The sequence below is a fragment of the Pelophylax lessonae genome (genome assembly GCF_965119305.1).
Source record: "Pelophylax lessonae genome assembly, chromosome: 9".
In the NCBI taxonomy this organism is placed as follows: domain Eukaryota; kingdom Metazoa; phylum Chordata; class Amphibia; order Anura; family Ranidae; genus Pelophylax; species Pelophylax lessonae.
In genome coordinates, this window is record NC_138776.1 from 203698731 (window position 1) to 203716094 (window position 17364).

At 43.9% G+C, this 17364-nt stretch overlaps 1 protein-coding gene across 3 annotated transcripts in view; it reads right to left on the reverse strand.

Moving 5' to 3' along the window:
* Nucleotides 1-17364, reverse strand: part of LOC309563838 (rap1 GTPase-GDP dissociation stimulator 1-like) — a 296711-nt gene that overhangs the window by 63342 nt on the left and 216005 nt on the right. For all 3 annotated transcript variants that reach the window (XM_082268470.1, XM_082268469.1, XM_082268471.1), the window contains 2 exons: nt 13867-14010; nt 5366-5497 (listed from right to left, as the gene is read on the reverse strand). In XM_082268470.1, the coding sequence (XP_082124596.1) occupies nt 5366-5497; nt 13867-14010 (276 nt within the window). The remainder of the gene's footprint in view (nt 1-5365; nt 5498-13866; nt 14011-17364) is intronic.

Here is a 17364-nt window from a genome sequence, read left to right on the forward strand (position 1 = left end):
GAAAATGGTTGTGGGGGACTGGAGTTAAGATGGGTTGTTGAGTTTGAGGTGGAGGTTTCAGAGGCATTAGATTTTAGGTGTGTTATGGAGGAGAGAAACTGAGAAACTCCAATGCTTGGATGGCCCGTTGAGCTTTGTGGAGGCTGTAAGGCTTTGGAGTTCTAGTAGGTTGACAGGCTGTGGAGGGGCTTGCTGGGGGAGGAACTAGGGCTTACATGGGCTGTAAAGCTCCGTGGGTCTTTGGAGCTTTGGTAGGCTACGGAGAGAGCAGGGGGATTTTAGGACTGGGAAGCAGTGAAAGGGATGAAGTGTCCCTGGGGCTGAGGTGGGCTGGGGGACATCTGGGGCTAAAGTATGCTGGAAATCTGTGGAGGAGCTAGAGGGCTCTGGGGTTGGGAAGCTGCCCCGAGGATAGTGGCTGGGACTGAGGTAAACTGATAATCTGCAGAAAAAGGTGGAGTGCTTTGAGGGTTAGGTATGCTGGCAATCTGTGGATGGGGCTGGGGGGGTCTCTGGAGGTTAGGGTGATGAGAGCAGGGGGGCTCTAGGGCTTGAAGAAAGCGGAAGAGGCTGGATAGAACTGGGGGGGGGGTGTTTGTGCAGGGGGATGTGATCTCTGGGGCTTAGGTAAGTTGAGAGTCTTATGAGGAAGCTAAGGTGATCTGGGGCTTAGATGGGCTTGAAGGCTTTGAAGGAAGCTAGGTCTCTCTATTGCTGAGGTGGGCTGGGTGTTTCAGGAGTTGAGGGTCCCTGGGCTTTGGTGGCTGGGTGCTCTAGGGGTATAGCAGAGGATTGTGGAATAAAATAGACTCAGAAAATGCAGCTCTAGATTCCTACTGCCCTCTTGACAGCTTCCAAGCAACCCATCTCCATCCCAGTGCCCACAGCGGAAGTCAGTGGACAGGTGCCAGCTAAAGAGGATACTGAGTAGTGTCCTGAAGAGTCAGTGTTCATTGAGTCTGCTGCCAGAGTGAGCAAAGGAATTTTCTTCCATACAAATCTGTATGATTCAGCAGAGGGTTTGCTATCCAGTTCAATTAAGTGAGGCCAAGTAAGAGTTTTCCTCTTTTGTGCAAGTTGGAGTATCCCACTAATCCCTTCTCCTTTCCAAGTTCTACCATTAAATACAAAAAACCAAATCCCCTGGACTGATCATCGGATATCGAGTGCCTGAGTGTGCACCTGACTGTGTAAAAATACTCAGTCATCTGACTACAGGATAATCAGAGGGAGATAGATAGATCTTCATACTCAGCAACCCCTACGGGGGCAGTGCTACAAAAGTTAAATCTATTTTTCTACAGACCTAAAGAGTGCACCCTTCTCCTCTCTGATATGAAGTGAAAAACCCTACACCAAGTTTACTATATGGACCAGTATTGTTGAAAGCACAGCACATCTTACTTTATTCTACCAGTTTTCACATGAGGGAAGATGTGTGATGGGCTTGCTTGCTTGATCGGCAGTCAGTGACTTGCACAGTGTGACTGGCACCCGGAACCCAAGAGGTCTACCAAAGGAATTGTAGAGCAATGCACTGTGGTCTATACCTATACCATGCAATACCTCCTGCACTATGTTTAGTTGATCAGGGATTATTTTACAGTAAGATTATGATCCAAAACACACTTTCCAGCGATTTCAAGGATAGAACCAGTTAAAAGGCTTCAAACCACAGAATGAACAACACAGTCCCCTAAACTGCTTTGAGTTGGGTTGGGATGAATTGACAGAAAGATCCAACACATATGTTGAAACTTCTGCAACAGTGTTGGAAACAACATCTCCAATTGCCTGTATGTTCTGTACTTTACAGTTTCATTAAACCCAGTCTATGAAAAACTCTCATTGCATGTTATATAACAGAGTTTGCATACTCACAAAACCAATAAAGCATTAGTTTAGTGTAGAGTGTAATGACCACCTACTGAGCATGCTCCAGTTTCAGTTCCTATCTAAGATCTCAATTTCCTCCTTTTTTTTATCTGTGCAGCCCCCATTACTATAGAGTCACACATATGGACATATACACAGTGGTAAATGAAGGTCCCCTCCATCCCTCTTCCTCTATGTCCTCATATTGCTAAAAGAAGAAAAAGATTTCCCCTCTATTCTTGTACCAGTGTCAACACAAATATTGGAATTTTCTTTCACGTTCTATGGTCTGGGTATCCGCTGTGCTGAATGTCCTGGTCTTCCTGGCTATACCATCTGGCGATTTTGTGGCTGTATGGAGAAACCTGTTATCATAACCTGCTTTATATGAGCCATCTTCTATAAGGAAGTTTGGGTCCATGTCCTCTGGTGAGCGCATTCATATTATTATTATATCGGTGTTGGGTCACTATATAGTTACATAGTTAGTGAGGCTGAAAAAAGACACAAGTCCATCCAGTTCAACCTATGATGTGTGTGTGTGTTTGCTTTTAACCGTACATTGTATACCCCTGTATGTTGTGGTCTCTAAGGTGTCCATCCAATAGTTTTTTGAAACTATCAATGCTCCCTGCTGATACGACTGCTTGCGGAAGAGAATTCCACATCCTTACCGCTCTTACAGTGAAGAACCCCTTACGCACTTTAAGGTTAAACCGCCTTTCCTCTAGTTTAAGTGAGTGGCCACGTGTCTTATTGTATCTCCTTTCTCTGAATAGTTTGTTCCTTATGCTAGGGTCTCCAGTACAGTATTTGTACATTGATATCATATCCCCCCTCAATCGTCTCTTCTCCAGAGAGAAAAGGTTCAGTGCTTGTAGTCTTTCCTCATAGCTGATGTCCTCCATTCCCCTAATTATTTTTGTTGCCCTTCTCTGGACTTTCTCCAGTTCCAGCACATCCTTCCTGAGGACCGGTGCCCAGAACTGGACAGCATACTTCAGATGTGGCCGGACCAGAGTCTTGTAGAGTGGAAGAATAATCTCTTTATTTCTGGAGTGAATCCCCTTTTTTATACAACCCAGTATTCTGTTGGCTTTGCTTGCAGTGGCTTGGCATTGCATGCCACTTCCAAGCCTGTTGTCTACCAGTACCCCCAGGTCCTTTTCCATCCTAGACTCACCCAGAGGTTCCCCCCCTAGTGAGTAGCTTGCTTTCTGGTTTCTGGCCCCCAAGTGCATTACTTTACATTTTTCTACATTAAACCTCATCTGCCATGTAGTTGCCCACCCCGTTATTTTGTTCAGGTCTGCTTGCAAGATTTCCACATCCTGCATAGAAGATATTGGCATGCCTAATTTAGTATCATCTGCAAATACTGAGATTGTACTAGATATCCGCTCCTCTAGATCATTCATGAATAAATTAAACAGGATTGGTCCCAGGACAGAACCCTGGGGGACCCCACTATCCACACCCGCCCAATCAGAGTACTCCCCATTAATCACCACCCTCTGGACTCTCCCCTGGATCCAGTTCTCTATCCAGGTACTCACCTTATGGTCCATACCTACCTTCCTTAGTTTGTACAGTAAGCGTTTGTGGGGAACGGTGTCAAAGGCCTTTGCAAAGTCCAGATACACCACATCCACAGGCTTTCCTTTATCTAGGTGGCAGCTCACTTCATCGTAGAAGGTTAATAGATTGGTTTGGCACGAACGATTTTTCATGAATCCATGCTGATTACTACTTATAATACCGTTTTCATTACTAAAGTCTTGAATGTGGTCCCTTAACATCCCCTCCAAAATTTTGCAGACTACTGATGTTAGGCTGACCGGCCTATAGTTACCCGGGATATATCTCGGCCCCTTTTTAAATATTGGTACCACGTTGGCTTTTTTCCAATCAGCCATGTTTGATTTGGATGATTATCTTCACCTGGGACTTTCTCTTCAGTATTTTGGACTTTATCCCCCCTTGTTGCATCCTTATTGATTGTGTTTCTCACAATTACCTTTTTTTGTATAATTTATCAGTTTATCATTGTATTTGATATATACACTGTGTTTATTAATAGCGCTGCACTTATATTTATTCCATTTATTTAATTCTGGATAATAACCATCTTCCTCTGGAGTGTCTGTACTTCTGGAGGATTTAACCACTTAAGCCCCGGAAGATTTTACCCCCATTCCGACCAGGGTTTTTTTTGAGATTCGGCACTGCATGATTTTAACGGACAATTGCGAGGTCGTGCAACGCTGTACCTAAACGAATTTGGCGTCCTTTTTTCCCCACAAACAGAGCTTTCTTTTGGTGGTATTTGATCACCTGTGCGATTTTTTAAATATGCGCTATAAACAAAAAAAAAGCGTCAATTTTGCAAAAATAACAATATTTTTCAAATTTTTTATATGAAATTCCCAAAAAAATGTAAAAATCTAAATTATTTAACATTTTCGGCCAATTTGTTTTATGCTACATATACAAAAAGCGTATTTTGATTGGTTTGCGCAAAAGTTATCGCGTTTACTAACAAAGGGAAAGATTTTTGTCATTTTTGTTGTTTTTTTTTTTTAACGAGTAATGGCGGCGATCTGCGATTTTTTTTGCGGGACTGCGACATTGCGGTGGACAGATCGGACCCTTGACTGACATTTTTGACACTATACAGTGCTATACATATGCACTGTTACTGTAAAAATGGAGGTTAAGTGTGTCCTAGGGGCGTGATTCTAACTGTGATTGGCTGTGGCTTGAGGTGTAGGAACAGTGATCAACGGTCCTACAGAGTAGAACCGTATGATCACCATTCCTACACAGGGAAGAATGACAGGCGGCTTGTTTACATCAGCCGCCTGCCTTTCTCCCTCTCCACCTGACGATCGCGAGTGACATCGGTCACACGCGCAGGGGGGTCCGTGACCGCGCGGGAGCGGGAGCGCGCCTCCGGGGGCGCGCGATCGCTCCCTAGACCCTTACAGGCTAGCGACGTAGTACTACGTCGCTCTGCCTGTGAGGGCATTTTTTTGGGGGAATTTCATATAAAAAAATGTGAAAAATATTATTTTTGCAAAATTGACGCTCCTGTTTTGTTTATAGCGCAAAAAGTAAAAATCGCACAGGGGATCAAATACCACCAAAAGAAAGCTCTGTTTGTGGGGAAAAAAAGGACGTCAAATTTGTTTGGGTACAGCGTCGCACGACCGCGCAATTGTCCGTTAAATTCACGCAGTGCCGAATCGCAAAATAGGCCCTGGTCAGGAAGGGGGTAAAATCTTCCGGGGCTTAAGTGGTTAATATCACTTCCTTCCTTTTGCCCAGTCAAAGTTCCTGATGCAGATCCCTACAAATGAAGATGGAGCCTCATTGATTGCTAAAGGAAAAAACTTTTGGGAATTTTCATGAATCTGGACTGACGAATCTGTAAAATAAGTTGATTTTTATAGCATTGTTTAATCTCTTGCATCTTAATGCCAAAACTTACCATTTCTTGCAAAGTTAGCAATTGCAAGTGCACCTGTCATTTGAAGAAGAGTGTGCCGTGAGGTCAGCCAAGATTGGATATTTTGGTAGACGACACCTTTGCCATTGTCAAATAGTTTCTGCATGGATTCATCTGTCAATGACATAAAATATGGTTAAAAGAGAAGTACAGGATAAAAAAAACCCCCCAAACATTTATACTCACCTAGATGGCTGCAGCAACGATCAGAGCTGCAGCTGTCCCCTGCTGGCTTTACACCAAGAATGGAGCAATCAAAGAGCGCTGATCACTCTGTTCTTGGGTCTGCTCTGAGCAGAGGGAGGTGATTGTTGGTCATCCCTCTCTGCTCTGCCCCTCCAGCACTCACTGGAGCGCTGGGTGGGGGAGGGGGGGATGCGTGGCATGCTCAAGCTCTCAGGGGCATGCAGAGAGGCTGAGCTAAGTGCCGGTCGGGCATCTGGGTGGATCTCGACATTATTGTTGAGAATTCTGCAGAGCCTGGGTCATCCCTGTGATGTCAGTTGACAGCAGACGCCCGCTGTTCGCTGAATCTGGGTCTCAGGTGTGCAGGATGATGGTGCTGATATTTATATTAAAAGCCGAGCTGAAGGATGAAAGCAATTACAGATAAGTTGTTTTTAAATGTTACTTTCAAATGTTTATGTTGCTCTTTCATATTTTAGATACTGCGTAGTGTTAATTCACTATAAGGAGCTCAGTGAAATGACTCAATCTCTGCACAAACAAGACATGGAAGCTCCTTGTATCAAATGCTACTTTCTTGACTATTATGCAATTAACTGGCCATGCAGATCCGATATTCGATCTATGATTGCATGCTGTACCAGGTCAGAATATACTGACGTCAAAAACCCAAAAGAAACCAGGCAAACAGCATTTTCTGAAGGAGATAATCAATGGCTTATTGCAGTTTCATTCAAAATGTGGCCAGGCAGACTTCCGGGAAGGCGGTGATCGCTCGGGGCTCGCTGGTCCCGGCTTGCATTCCACTGCAACCGGAAGTGACGTATCGGCAAGCGTAAGCCCGGAAATTGTGTCAACGCATTTCACCCTCCTCCAGGGAGTTATCACAGACGTGATAACGCCCTGGAGGAGGGCGAAACGCATTATCACAGACGTGAAAACGCCCTGGAGGAGGGGGAAACGCGTCAACGCAATTTCCGGTCTTACGCTTGCCGATACGTCACTTCTGGTTGCCGTGGAACGCAAGTCGGGACCAGCGAGCCCCGAGCGATCACTGCCTTCCCGGAAGTCTGCCTAGCCGCATTATCTGGAAAAATGGGAGGGTTACCTTTTTTGCTATACTCAATAAACTATCCAAACGGGAATACGCTATTGTGAGTTTTCCTTCTATATAGTTTTCTATCCTACTGGCGTATATGGGGGGGATTGTTTCCTAACCAGCCCAAAGTATACAGATTCTATTCCACACCGGACTTAGCGTGTTTGACCCACATGCAGTATTGCTAGGGGGTCCTGGCAGTCTGGTAAGTGGAACATCCTTAGGGAGTGGATCTTCACAATAAGTTCAATGCTTGTAGTCTTTCCCCATAACTGAGGTCCTCCAGTCCCTTTGTTATGTTAAAGGCTTCGTTGCCCTTCTCTGCCCATTTTCCAGTTCCAGCACATCCTTCTTGAGTACTGGTGCTCAGAACTGGACGGCATATTCAAGACACGGCTGTACCTGAGTCATGAAAAGAGGAAGAATAATCATTTTATATCTGGAGTGAATCCCCTTTTTAATGCATGCCAATATTCTGTTGGCTTTGCTTGCAGCAGCTTGGTATTGCATGACATTGCATTGCTGAGCCTGTCATCTACTAGGACCCCCAGGTCCTTTTCCATCCTGGATTCCCCCAGAGGTTTCCCCCATAGCGAGTAACTTGCACTCGTATTTTTAGCACCCAAGTGCATTACCTTACATTTTTTCAACATTGAACCTCATTTGCTATGTAGTTGCCCAACCCATGATTTTTGTTTAGGTCTTCTTGCCAGGTTTCCACATCCTGCACAGAAGTTATTGCGCTGCCTAGCTTTATATCGTCCGCAAATACTGAGATTGACCATTTATAGCAACCTCTATATAATGTATGAATAAGTTAAACAGAATTGGTTCCAGGACAGATCCCTGGGGGGACCCCAATTATCACACTGGACTATTCGGAGTACTCGCCATTTATCACCACCCTTTGGACACGCCCCTGTAACCAGTTTTCAATCCAGTTACATACCCTATGGTCCATGTCCAAAGACCTGTAAAGTAAACATTTGTGGGGGACTGTATCAAACGCCTTTGCAAAATCCAGATACACCACATCTACCGACCTTCCTTTATCTAGATGGCTAAATTCTTCATGTTAATAGATTGGTTTGGCAAGAATGATCCTTCATGAACCCATGCTGATTACCACTAATAATACTTTTTTCTCTTGATGAGAACATCCTAAAGTCCTTTAGTTATATAAACGTCAATCCCCGCACTGGAAAGTTATGGAGGCAGCTGAGGATTGGGGGGGGGGGGGGGAGGGTTGCTGTAGGTCAGAGGAAGATTTACATAGTTACATAGTTAAATAGTAGGTGAGGTTGAATAAAGACAATAGTCCATCCAGTTCAACCTGTGTAGGTGTGTGTGGCTGTAATCATCTCACATAGCCCTTAATGTCCTGATCCTTGAGATGTACGTCTAAGAGCCTTTTGAAAGCCACCATACTACCCGCAGAAACCACCTCTTGTGGTAGAGAATTCCACAATCTTGTAGCCCTAACAGTAAAGAACCCCCCTTGTTGCCTGAGGTTAAAACGCTTATCCTCTAATCGCATTGTATGCCCTCTTGTCCTCATGCAATCCCTTCGACTGAACAGCTTTTTTTCTAAGCTGAGATCCCCATTGAGATATTTATAAATTGCTATCATGTCCCCCCTCAGGCGTCTCTTCTCCAGGGAGAATAAATCGAGCGATTGCAGCCGCTCTTCATAGTTAAGGTCCTCCAATCCCCTAATCAGTTTAGTTGCCCTTCTCTGGACTCTCTCCAGCTCCAACACATCCCTTCTGAGGACTGGCGACCAGAACTGGACAGAATACTCCAGATGAGGTCGGACCAGAATTTTATAAAGTGGAAGGATTATAGTCTTATCTCTGGAATACATCCCTTTCTTTATGCATGCTAATATTCTGCTGGCTTTGGCAGCTGCTGCTTGACATTGCATGCTGTTGCCTAATCTATCATCAACCAAGACTCCCAGATCCTTCTCCATTTTTGATTCCCCCAAGGGTTCCCCTCCTAACGTGTATTGTGTTTTTATGTTTTTAGTCCCCAAGTGCAAAACCTTACACTTCTCCACATTAAACCTCATCTGCCATGTCATTGCCCACTCCGTTATTTTGTCCAGGTCATTCTGTAGGATATCTGCTTCATGCTGTGCGGTTATTGCCCTGCCCAATTTTGTGTCATCTGCAAAAACTGATATAGAACTATTGATCCCGTCCTCAATGCTGTTTATGAATAAATTGAACAAGGTTGGTCCCAGGACTGAGCCTTGGGGGACCCCGCTTACTACCTCAGACCAGTCTGAGTATGCGCTGTTTATTACCACCCTTTGGACACGCCCTTTAAGCCAGTTCCGTATCCAAGAGCAAACCCTGCTGTCGATCCCTGCAGACCTTATTTTATAAATTAAGCGTTTGTGGGGAACTGTATCAAACGCCTTAGCGAAATCTAGGTACACCACATCCACTGGTCTGCCCCTATCTAGCTCACAGCTCACCTTCTCGTAGATTTCTCCTAAAAGAAGAAGAATCAGGACAGAGGACACATCATACTAACTATAGATCATGTCACCTGTGCCAATTATGTTTTTTATTTTAGCTAAACTTAGGCTTTAGTGACAATAAATAATATCCATATTCACCAAACATATTCCACACGTCCACTACTTAATAGTCATGTAATTTATTTTTTATGAAATTGTTCCTTACTATGTTTTTCTGTCATTTCTTGTAAAGTCTTTCATGAGCTCCTGGACCTTTTTCCCTCACTTTCTTTGTTTGTAATTTACACTGCTCTATGCACACTACACCTCCTATAGTGTGTGGTCCATAGTCCATCTCAGGAGTGAGCAAGAAGAGGGTGGCTATGTCCCTTCATACAGTGAGACCATGGAAAGCGAACGTAGTCATCCCTCAATAGGAAGCCGTATCACAGTAACAAAATAAAAGGAATTTGGAGAATTGGAGGTGGAAAGCAATAGAAAATATTTTTTTTTAGTTCAGAACACGTGCTTCAACAAAAAAAAAAATCAAACCAGAGTTTAACTATAGGCGTTAGGACCCTGTGAATTTTTTATTACTGTTTTATTCCAGGGGAGAGTCAACCTCTCTTTTTCGTCCTGATGCCCATTGTGACTGGGAAAGCAAAATATCAGAAATCCAAAATGTTACAATTGCCACCAGAGCAGAAATATAAGGATTATCTTAGAATAAGAACTCTTCTTCTAGAAACATTTGTCTAAGAGGAAATTTCCCCTACCCTAAAGAGATTTCACTTCACGTTGGGTCTCTCCAGTGGATTACAGACAGCATTTCCTACTCTATCCAAATTCCAAAAGAAAACTTTTGGTTGGAAGACACTCCCTCGCCAGCATCTTCTCCCTGTCGTCTTCTGGATGCTGCTCATCGACCATCTTGATCAGTTGATGACATCACTTGCACGCATGCACAGGAGTGCATTGATACTGGCACACATACACTGTGCTGACATGTAACTGAGCTGTGCATGCACACAGGGCTTCTATTAGAAACAGCCTACCTGACAGGGCCCCACTTTATAAAAAATATCTAATTATATTTTCACTAAAATTTCACGACCCATTGCTAGGTTTTGCAGCCATGGCAGAAATGATACCCTCATTAATCAAGACCCATTAATTTGAATGGCACTGCCCTGCAACCACAGGATTAAAGCAGGTGGATTGCTCTTCATGGATCAAAGCACATTTTAAAAAGGCTTTAATTTTTTTTTTAATTATTTTTTTAGAATTTTTTCTTAGACTTTTTATTTTTTACTCGTTTATTTTTTCCTTTAAATTTTTTTAACTGCCCTGTTGGGGGCATTTGGTGAAATATCAGGGATTTTAATTCCTGATGTCTCACATTTGAGACAGAGAAAGGGACTAAGGACATAGGTTTATCAGTCCCTTTCTCTGCAGCCTCAGCTGCACTGGGCAGTGAATAAATGGGAAGCTGATTATTCACAAACTGAAGTATAGTAAACACAGTTTAAAATGCTTCAGTGATGAATGGACACAGGAGCGATCAGTGTGTGCCCCCAACAGCTGGTGGGAGAGGAGGGAAGCCAGCAGTGCTGTGGGGGGGGGTCAGACAGAAGGTGGAAGGGGCACAGTTCCTTGAACTAATCCCGATGCAGCGCAACTGGAAGGAGGAAGAGGAGTAGAAGTTGGCAATGCTGCAGGGGGATCCACAAGACTCACAGGTATCAGCAATAAGGCACTATACCCCTTCTGTGTCTGGGCCCCCCTTTTGAACTGATGGGGCCCAGGCCCAGCACAAGAGGGCTGGCTGTACTTCTTTATCAGCAGCCCTACATGCACAACTCAGTGTACAGTCTACAGAACACTGTAGAGGCAGGCATGCTTTTCTACTATAAAAAGCAATCCTGCTAACAGTATTTTTGTTATCATTAGACCTTAGTTCTGCTTTACATAAAGACTAGAGAAAACACTACATTTTACTCCTACATGCATAATACTTCGCATACAGAATATACTAATGGTAAGAAGAGGTAGGTAATACATGGTACAAAACCACCTAATATATAAAAAAATAAATACAGGAAAGTTTTACATCTCACACCTCTCTAGCTTGGGTGTCAGAATCCTTGCCTCGAGTCTTGCTGCTCTTAAAGTTGACTCCAATAAAGAGAATGTCTCCCACCCAAACTGTTGTCCGTATTTACTTATTTCTGATAACTTTGGCTGAGAAACCCTGGTAACAGCTATAGTTAAATAAATTAAAGAAACTTCATTTTATTTCATTTAGACAGGCAATGCCACATCAGGCTGTGAATCAAAGAAAAAACCCTTTTGTGGGTCAGCCTAGTGGGACTACAGATTGATTTGGTTAGGCAGTAATTATGATCAATGAAAAAATAAATATATGTGTTATTCAGACAGCTATGTTAGATTTCTGACCATTTAATTAGTAGTGTTGAAGATTTCTGGATCAAATCTTTGTGAGTGTGGGTGTAAGATCTTAATGGCAGAGTTAATATGGGTATCCATGGATTCCTAGTAGTCTTAAAGCTGAACTCCAGGTAAACTGCAAAATACACACTTGGAATAAATATATGGGAGGTGTTTTACCTGCTAAAGGATTTGGATTTCTGTTCATTTACTCCTGAGAGTTATGCAGACCACTCAGGATGCTGACCGGACTTTTCTCTGCTATAGGGATTGTAGGTAGGAATCAGAGGGGTGGTAGTAAGGTGAGTAGCGGGTCATTGGGGTGGGACAGAGGCAGCCACTGGGTGTCTCTTTAGTTGTTTTTAAGCCACTTAAGCACCGGAAGATTTTACCCCCTTCCTGACCAGGGGGTATTTTGCGATTCGGCACTGCGTGACTTTAACGGACAATTATGCGGTCGTGCGACGCTGTACCCAAATGAAATTGACGTCCTTTTTTTCCCACAAACAGAGCTTTCTTTTAGTTGTATTTGCTCACCTGTGCGATTTTTTTGATCATGTGCTATAAGCCCCGGTTCACACTTGTGCGTGTGCGGGGTTCGCATGTAATGTCGGAGCGCACTGCTCCGACATTACATGCGATCGGCTGTGCGGTGCGAGTTTAGCCATACAGTTTGTATGGCTAAATGCGCACCGCAGCCGCAGCAAACACGCACAGGGACCCTTTTTGGCAGCCGCATCAGGATTGGATCGCACAGCGGTTCACACTTGTGCGATCCGATCCTGTGCGAACTGCACGATCGCACTGCGATATGCGATCAAACTGGGGGTGTCGTTAAGATTACATTGACACCCCCAGCGTATCGCATATGGCAGTGTGAACTGCCGGGGGTGCGTGGTCGATGAGGGAACAGGCTGCGGATTCGCAGCCTTCCCGCATCGCATAAATGTGAACCGGACCTAAACAAAAAAAGAGCCACAATTTTGCAAAAATAACAATATTTTTCACATTCTTTTATATGAAATTCCCCCCCCAAAAAATGTAAAAATCAACATTTTTTATCATTTTAGGCCAATTTGTTTTCTGCTACATATGTTTGGTAAAAAAAAAATCGCAAAAAGCGTATTTTGATTAGTTTGAGCAAAAGTTATTGCGTTTACTAACTAAGGGAAAGATTTTTGTCATTTTTGTTGTTTTTTTTTTAATGAGTAATGGCGGCGATCTGCGATTTTTTTTGCGGGACTGCGACATTGCGGTGGACAGATCCGACCCTTGACTGACATTTTTGACACTTTTGGGGGTACCAGTGACATTACTACAGTAATCAGTGCTATACATATGCACTGTTACTGTAAAAATGACACTGGGAGGGAAGGGGTTAACTTTATTGGAGAGGGAGGGGTTAAGTGTGTCCCTAGGGGCATGCTTCTAACTGTGATTGGATGTGGCTGTGTGTGTAACAGCAGAGATCAACGGTCCTACATAGCAGGACCGTATGATCTGTGCTTTTACACAGGGGAGAATGACAGACGGCTTTGTTTACATTAGCCGCCTGCCTTTCTCCCTCTCCACCCGACGATCGCGAGTGACCGGCGGACATTGGGTCCGCCGGTCACACGCGCGGGCTTCTTAGGGAATGAGTGGGGACGGGAACGCGCCTCCGGCGGCGCGCGCTCGCCCCCTATTGGCTCCCAGGCTAGTGACGTATCGGAACGTCACTTTGCCTGGGAGGGGCTGACCGCTGCCGTATATAGTTGGGCGGCGGTCGGCAAGTGGTTAATAAAAATATAATGTAGTTTTAATACATACCGTAACTGCATTATTAGACTTCTTCAAGAAATAGATCAAATCTAATCAGTATAGTTAAATATTGTGTCCAGAGCTCTGTATGGGATCACATTTTCCATTACTGGAAAGGAGAACGTTGTCACGAGTGACTGGCATCATAAAGCTGAAAAGTGGCTCTCATTTTGCTCCAGTTCTATCACTTCTTTTATTCAAAACAATACTCTATGCAACACTAACTGCACAGGAGTTCTACCGTTACCCTCACAGAAAAGTAAGAAAAGGTTCTGGCTGGAGTACTACTTAAAAGAACTGTCCCACTACACTAAACACTATCTAAGCCTATGATATCCAATCCAAAGTGCCTTGAAAGCAATTAATTTAGCATGCAATAATTATTAAAGTAATGGAAGATTTGTGTATGGGTCTTTTATATATTTCTTAATGACATGTATAACATTTCACTATACGTTCATTAGAAAAATGAAATACGCTTACCACCAAGAAGCAGGGACACAATAAGGTCTGATGATGACTTCATTGTACACATGTCCTCTGTCTGAGAGCTGTCTTGTAGCCTTTGCAGGATATCACAAAGTGTCTCCTGGACAGAAGCATCCACCAGCTGTATCTTAAGAGGTTCTAAATAAGAGATTTACGTTGTTACAAGACGTTTAGAATGAAGCAAGCTAGAACCCACCTTACAGTATATTGAGGAGATAATCTGTGCCTTTGCGTGTGTCATGTTTCATGGTACACAGTGAAGAAGTTGTAGATTTGCACAATTTCCATTACTGGAACAGAAGCTTTGAAACGTACACCCAAGTGAGGATGCATTTAGAGCTAAATTTTCCTGGTTACACGTTCTTTTTCTTGTTTGACTCTACAATGGGCATGGCTGTTAAACTGGCACCTATTGCTGGGCTGGCTTCCTTTATTTTATCTTTTACTCTAGGAATGTTGTACAATGGGTATGTTGTCTAGTGTGGAAGTTTTTACTAAGCACCTCTCCGCTCTACAGGGGCCTCATCTTGTATCTAGTAATAATATGACTAAAGGTATAGAGAGAGGAGTACTAGAATTATATTTGTAATGTAAGTAATATTATGACTATAGGTATAGAGAAAGAAGTACTAGACTTATATTTGTGTTCAAATCCAGTTTGTTTGTAGTTTTCTATTTAAATCCAACATGTTTTGGAAATTCTAATGGCTCCTTCATCAGAAAATGCTGAACTTAAAGAGATTGGTACAGCAAATTTAAAAAATCTTGAAGGAACCTGTACATCATGATAGCATTGGTCTGGTACATTCTCAAAGCCTACTGAAGTTTCTGGTTTGGTAAGGTAACTAGCCTATTACATAACCAAGGGGTGTCAGGAGAATGACCAAAGGAGAATTGGCATTCAATACTCGGCATGGTCACTATTGTGCATATTGACGTAAACATGTGAGTGGCGGTGCCATGAACAGAATAGATGCTAGCGCCCACTGGCCTATAAAAGACAGCTGCTCTGCTTAACAGATTGTTGGATGATCCTCAGCTACCCCGTGTCCCTATGCTCCTGTGTGTTCTGATCTTGGATTTCCTGTTACCAATGCAGCTTGCCTCTGACCTGTCTTATCTGCATTCCTGGTTCTGACCCCTGGCTTGTTCTTCCGACTCCACTGCTGCCTGATCACCTGTGTGTGACCTCAGCTTGTATTACTGATACTGCTGCTATCTGACTACCTGTGTATGATCCCGGCTTGTTCCAGTTCCTGCTATTTGCCTCTGCTACTGACCGATCCTCCATGCATGACCCCTGGCCTGGCTTCTAGTACCGCTTCCTGTTTGCCCTTCTGCCGAGTAAGCCTGGAACTTTAGAGGGCCTTCTGCCCAACAGTGCATCCCGCTTGTTCCTGCTACCATCCGCTGATCAGCTCTCTAGACTACTACATCTGGCAACCTGTGCTTCTTTGGGCACTGCATTCCCTGTACCACCTTCAAGGGGAGCTCTGCACTTAGCCGCAAAGGTAGCCCTCTTAGTACTTCGGCCTCCGTCCAGGTATGTGACAAGGGGCCAAGAAAAATCAAACATACAAAAAGGGTACAAGTAAAACTATGGGGTTCAACAAGATGCACCAATGCAGGAAAGTAGGATGGAAGAGAAGGATATTTAACCAAGAGCAACAAAGAACACTAAACTAGAAACATGCCAGACAACTGGTGCTATGCAAAGCACAGAGGATGGAGGCAGAAGCAGAGTATACACACAAGAGCAGAGTCTGAAACACAAGAAGATCATAAGAAGAAGTGGTACAGGACAAATAACACTGACCAGAAAACACAAAGACAGAAGACAAGGTGGACACAAAGATCCAAAAGACCAGACAAGTAGTACAGAAGAAGGTCAGGTCAGAAGGTAATGGCACACAATGTACCTGACATAGACAGAAAAAACACTTCGGCAACCTCCAGCAACAAAAGCAGATCTACAAAATACCAAGGAGGCTGCTGGGATATCATAGACAGGTGACAGAGTAGACAACATACTGAGGGGAGCGACAGTGGCTTTTTGAAGACAATTTTGATATCTAAAACTGAACCATGGAAAGAAAAGAAGCACAAGAGCAGACAAACCCTGGGCTTGAACTCTGTATTCACACCCTGTAATCCACAACAGCAATGTAGCACCCTCCTAGATAGGTGCTAGTGTAGGTGTATATAGCTTTTGATTTCTCTGCCTAACAGGGAGACAGTCAGGTAAATCTAGGAGCTGTCTGCTTTACAGAGAGCTGTGATTGTTAGATAGAACCTGCCCAGTGTGCTCTGATGCTGCTCATCCTGGCTTGATGTTTCACACTGATCCAATAGTGATAGAGTGTATTGGACAGTGGGAGGAAACCATGCAGATGAGAGCAGGAAATATCTGTACAGTCCTGGCCAATAGGCACGGGAGGTGCCCTGATGCATGCTGGGTGACTGTACTTATGTCTGAGATGCACTTGGGGCTCCTGGTCTTCGGCTGAAGAGCGGAGACCAGGTGGGGAGGGAGCTGCTGCCTCTCCCCAGCACAGGCTGCCATGTGGCCTCAGGTGGTTGACCTGAGGGCAAGAATCAGAAATGCTGAAACCCAGGGACTCTTTTGAGGGCTGACTGAGGGAGGATGTCCATGGATCTCGTCTGGTATCATAGAGGAATGTGACCTGCAATCAGGGCCTTGTTAAAACGGAATTCCCACTGGGATCCTAGAGACTGTTGCTCTTAAAATCCCCCTCTTGGTGCTAGAAAGTCAGCGGGCTGGGTGTAAGCTAAAGGGGATATTGACTAGTGTCCTGAAGATACAGGGTTTACTGAGCCTGCTGCTAACACAAGCAAAGGACTTATTCTTCCCATGCAAGTGCAGAATGGTTCAACAGAAGATCTGCAATTTAGTTTCACTAAGTGAGGCCAAGTGAGAGTTGTGGAGTATCCCACTAATCCCTTCTTCTATCCAAGTTCTCCATATAAAACACCAAAAACAAATCCCCTGGACTCGTCATTGGAGACAACGAGCAAAAGAGTGTGTGTGCACCTGACAGTGTGTTAAAATACCCGGTATCTGGCAACAGGATAAACAGAGGGAGACCCAAGTTAGATCTATACTGAACAGCCCCTATGGGGTAGTGCTACAGCAAGAATTCAGAGCACACCTCACAATGGGGTTGATTTTATAAAACCGAAGAGTGCAAAATCTGGTGTAGCTGTGCATGGTAGCCAATCACCTTCTAACTTCAGCTTGTTTAATTAAACTTTGACAAAAAAAAATGGAAGCTGATTGGTTTCTATGCAGAGCGGCACCGGATTTTTTACTTTCCTGTGTTAGTAAATCCACCCTATGGTTACTAAGAGTGAACTTTTTGAAGCTTGCATGGTATACCTTCTTCTCTATATCCTCCTTGTATCACCAATGACATTCTAATTTCCATTGCATTTTTAATCAAACTGGTGGCTTATGGAATACCCCACATATTT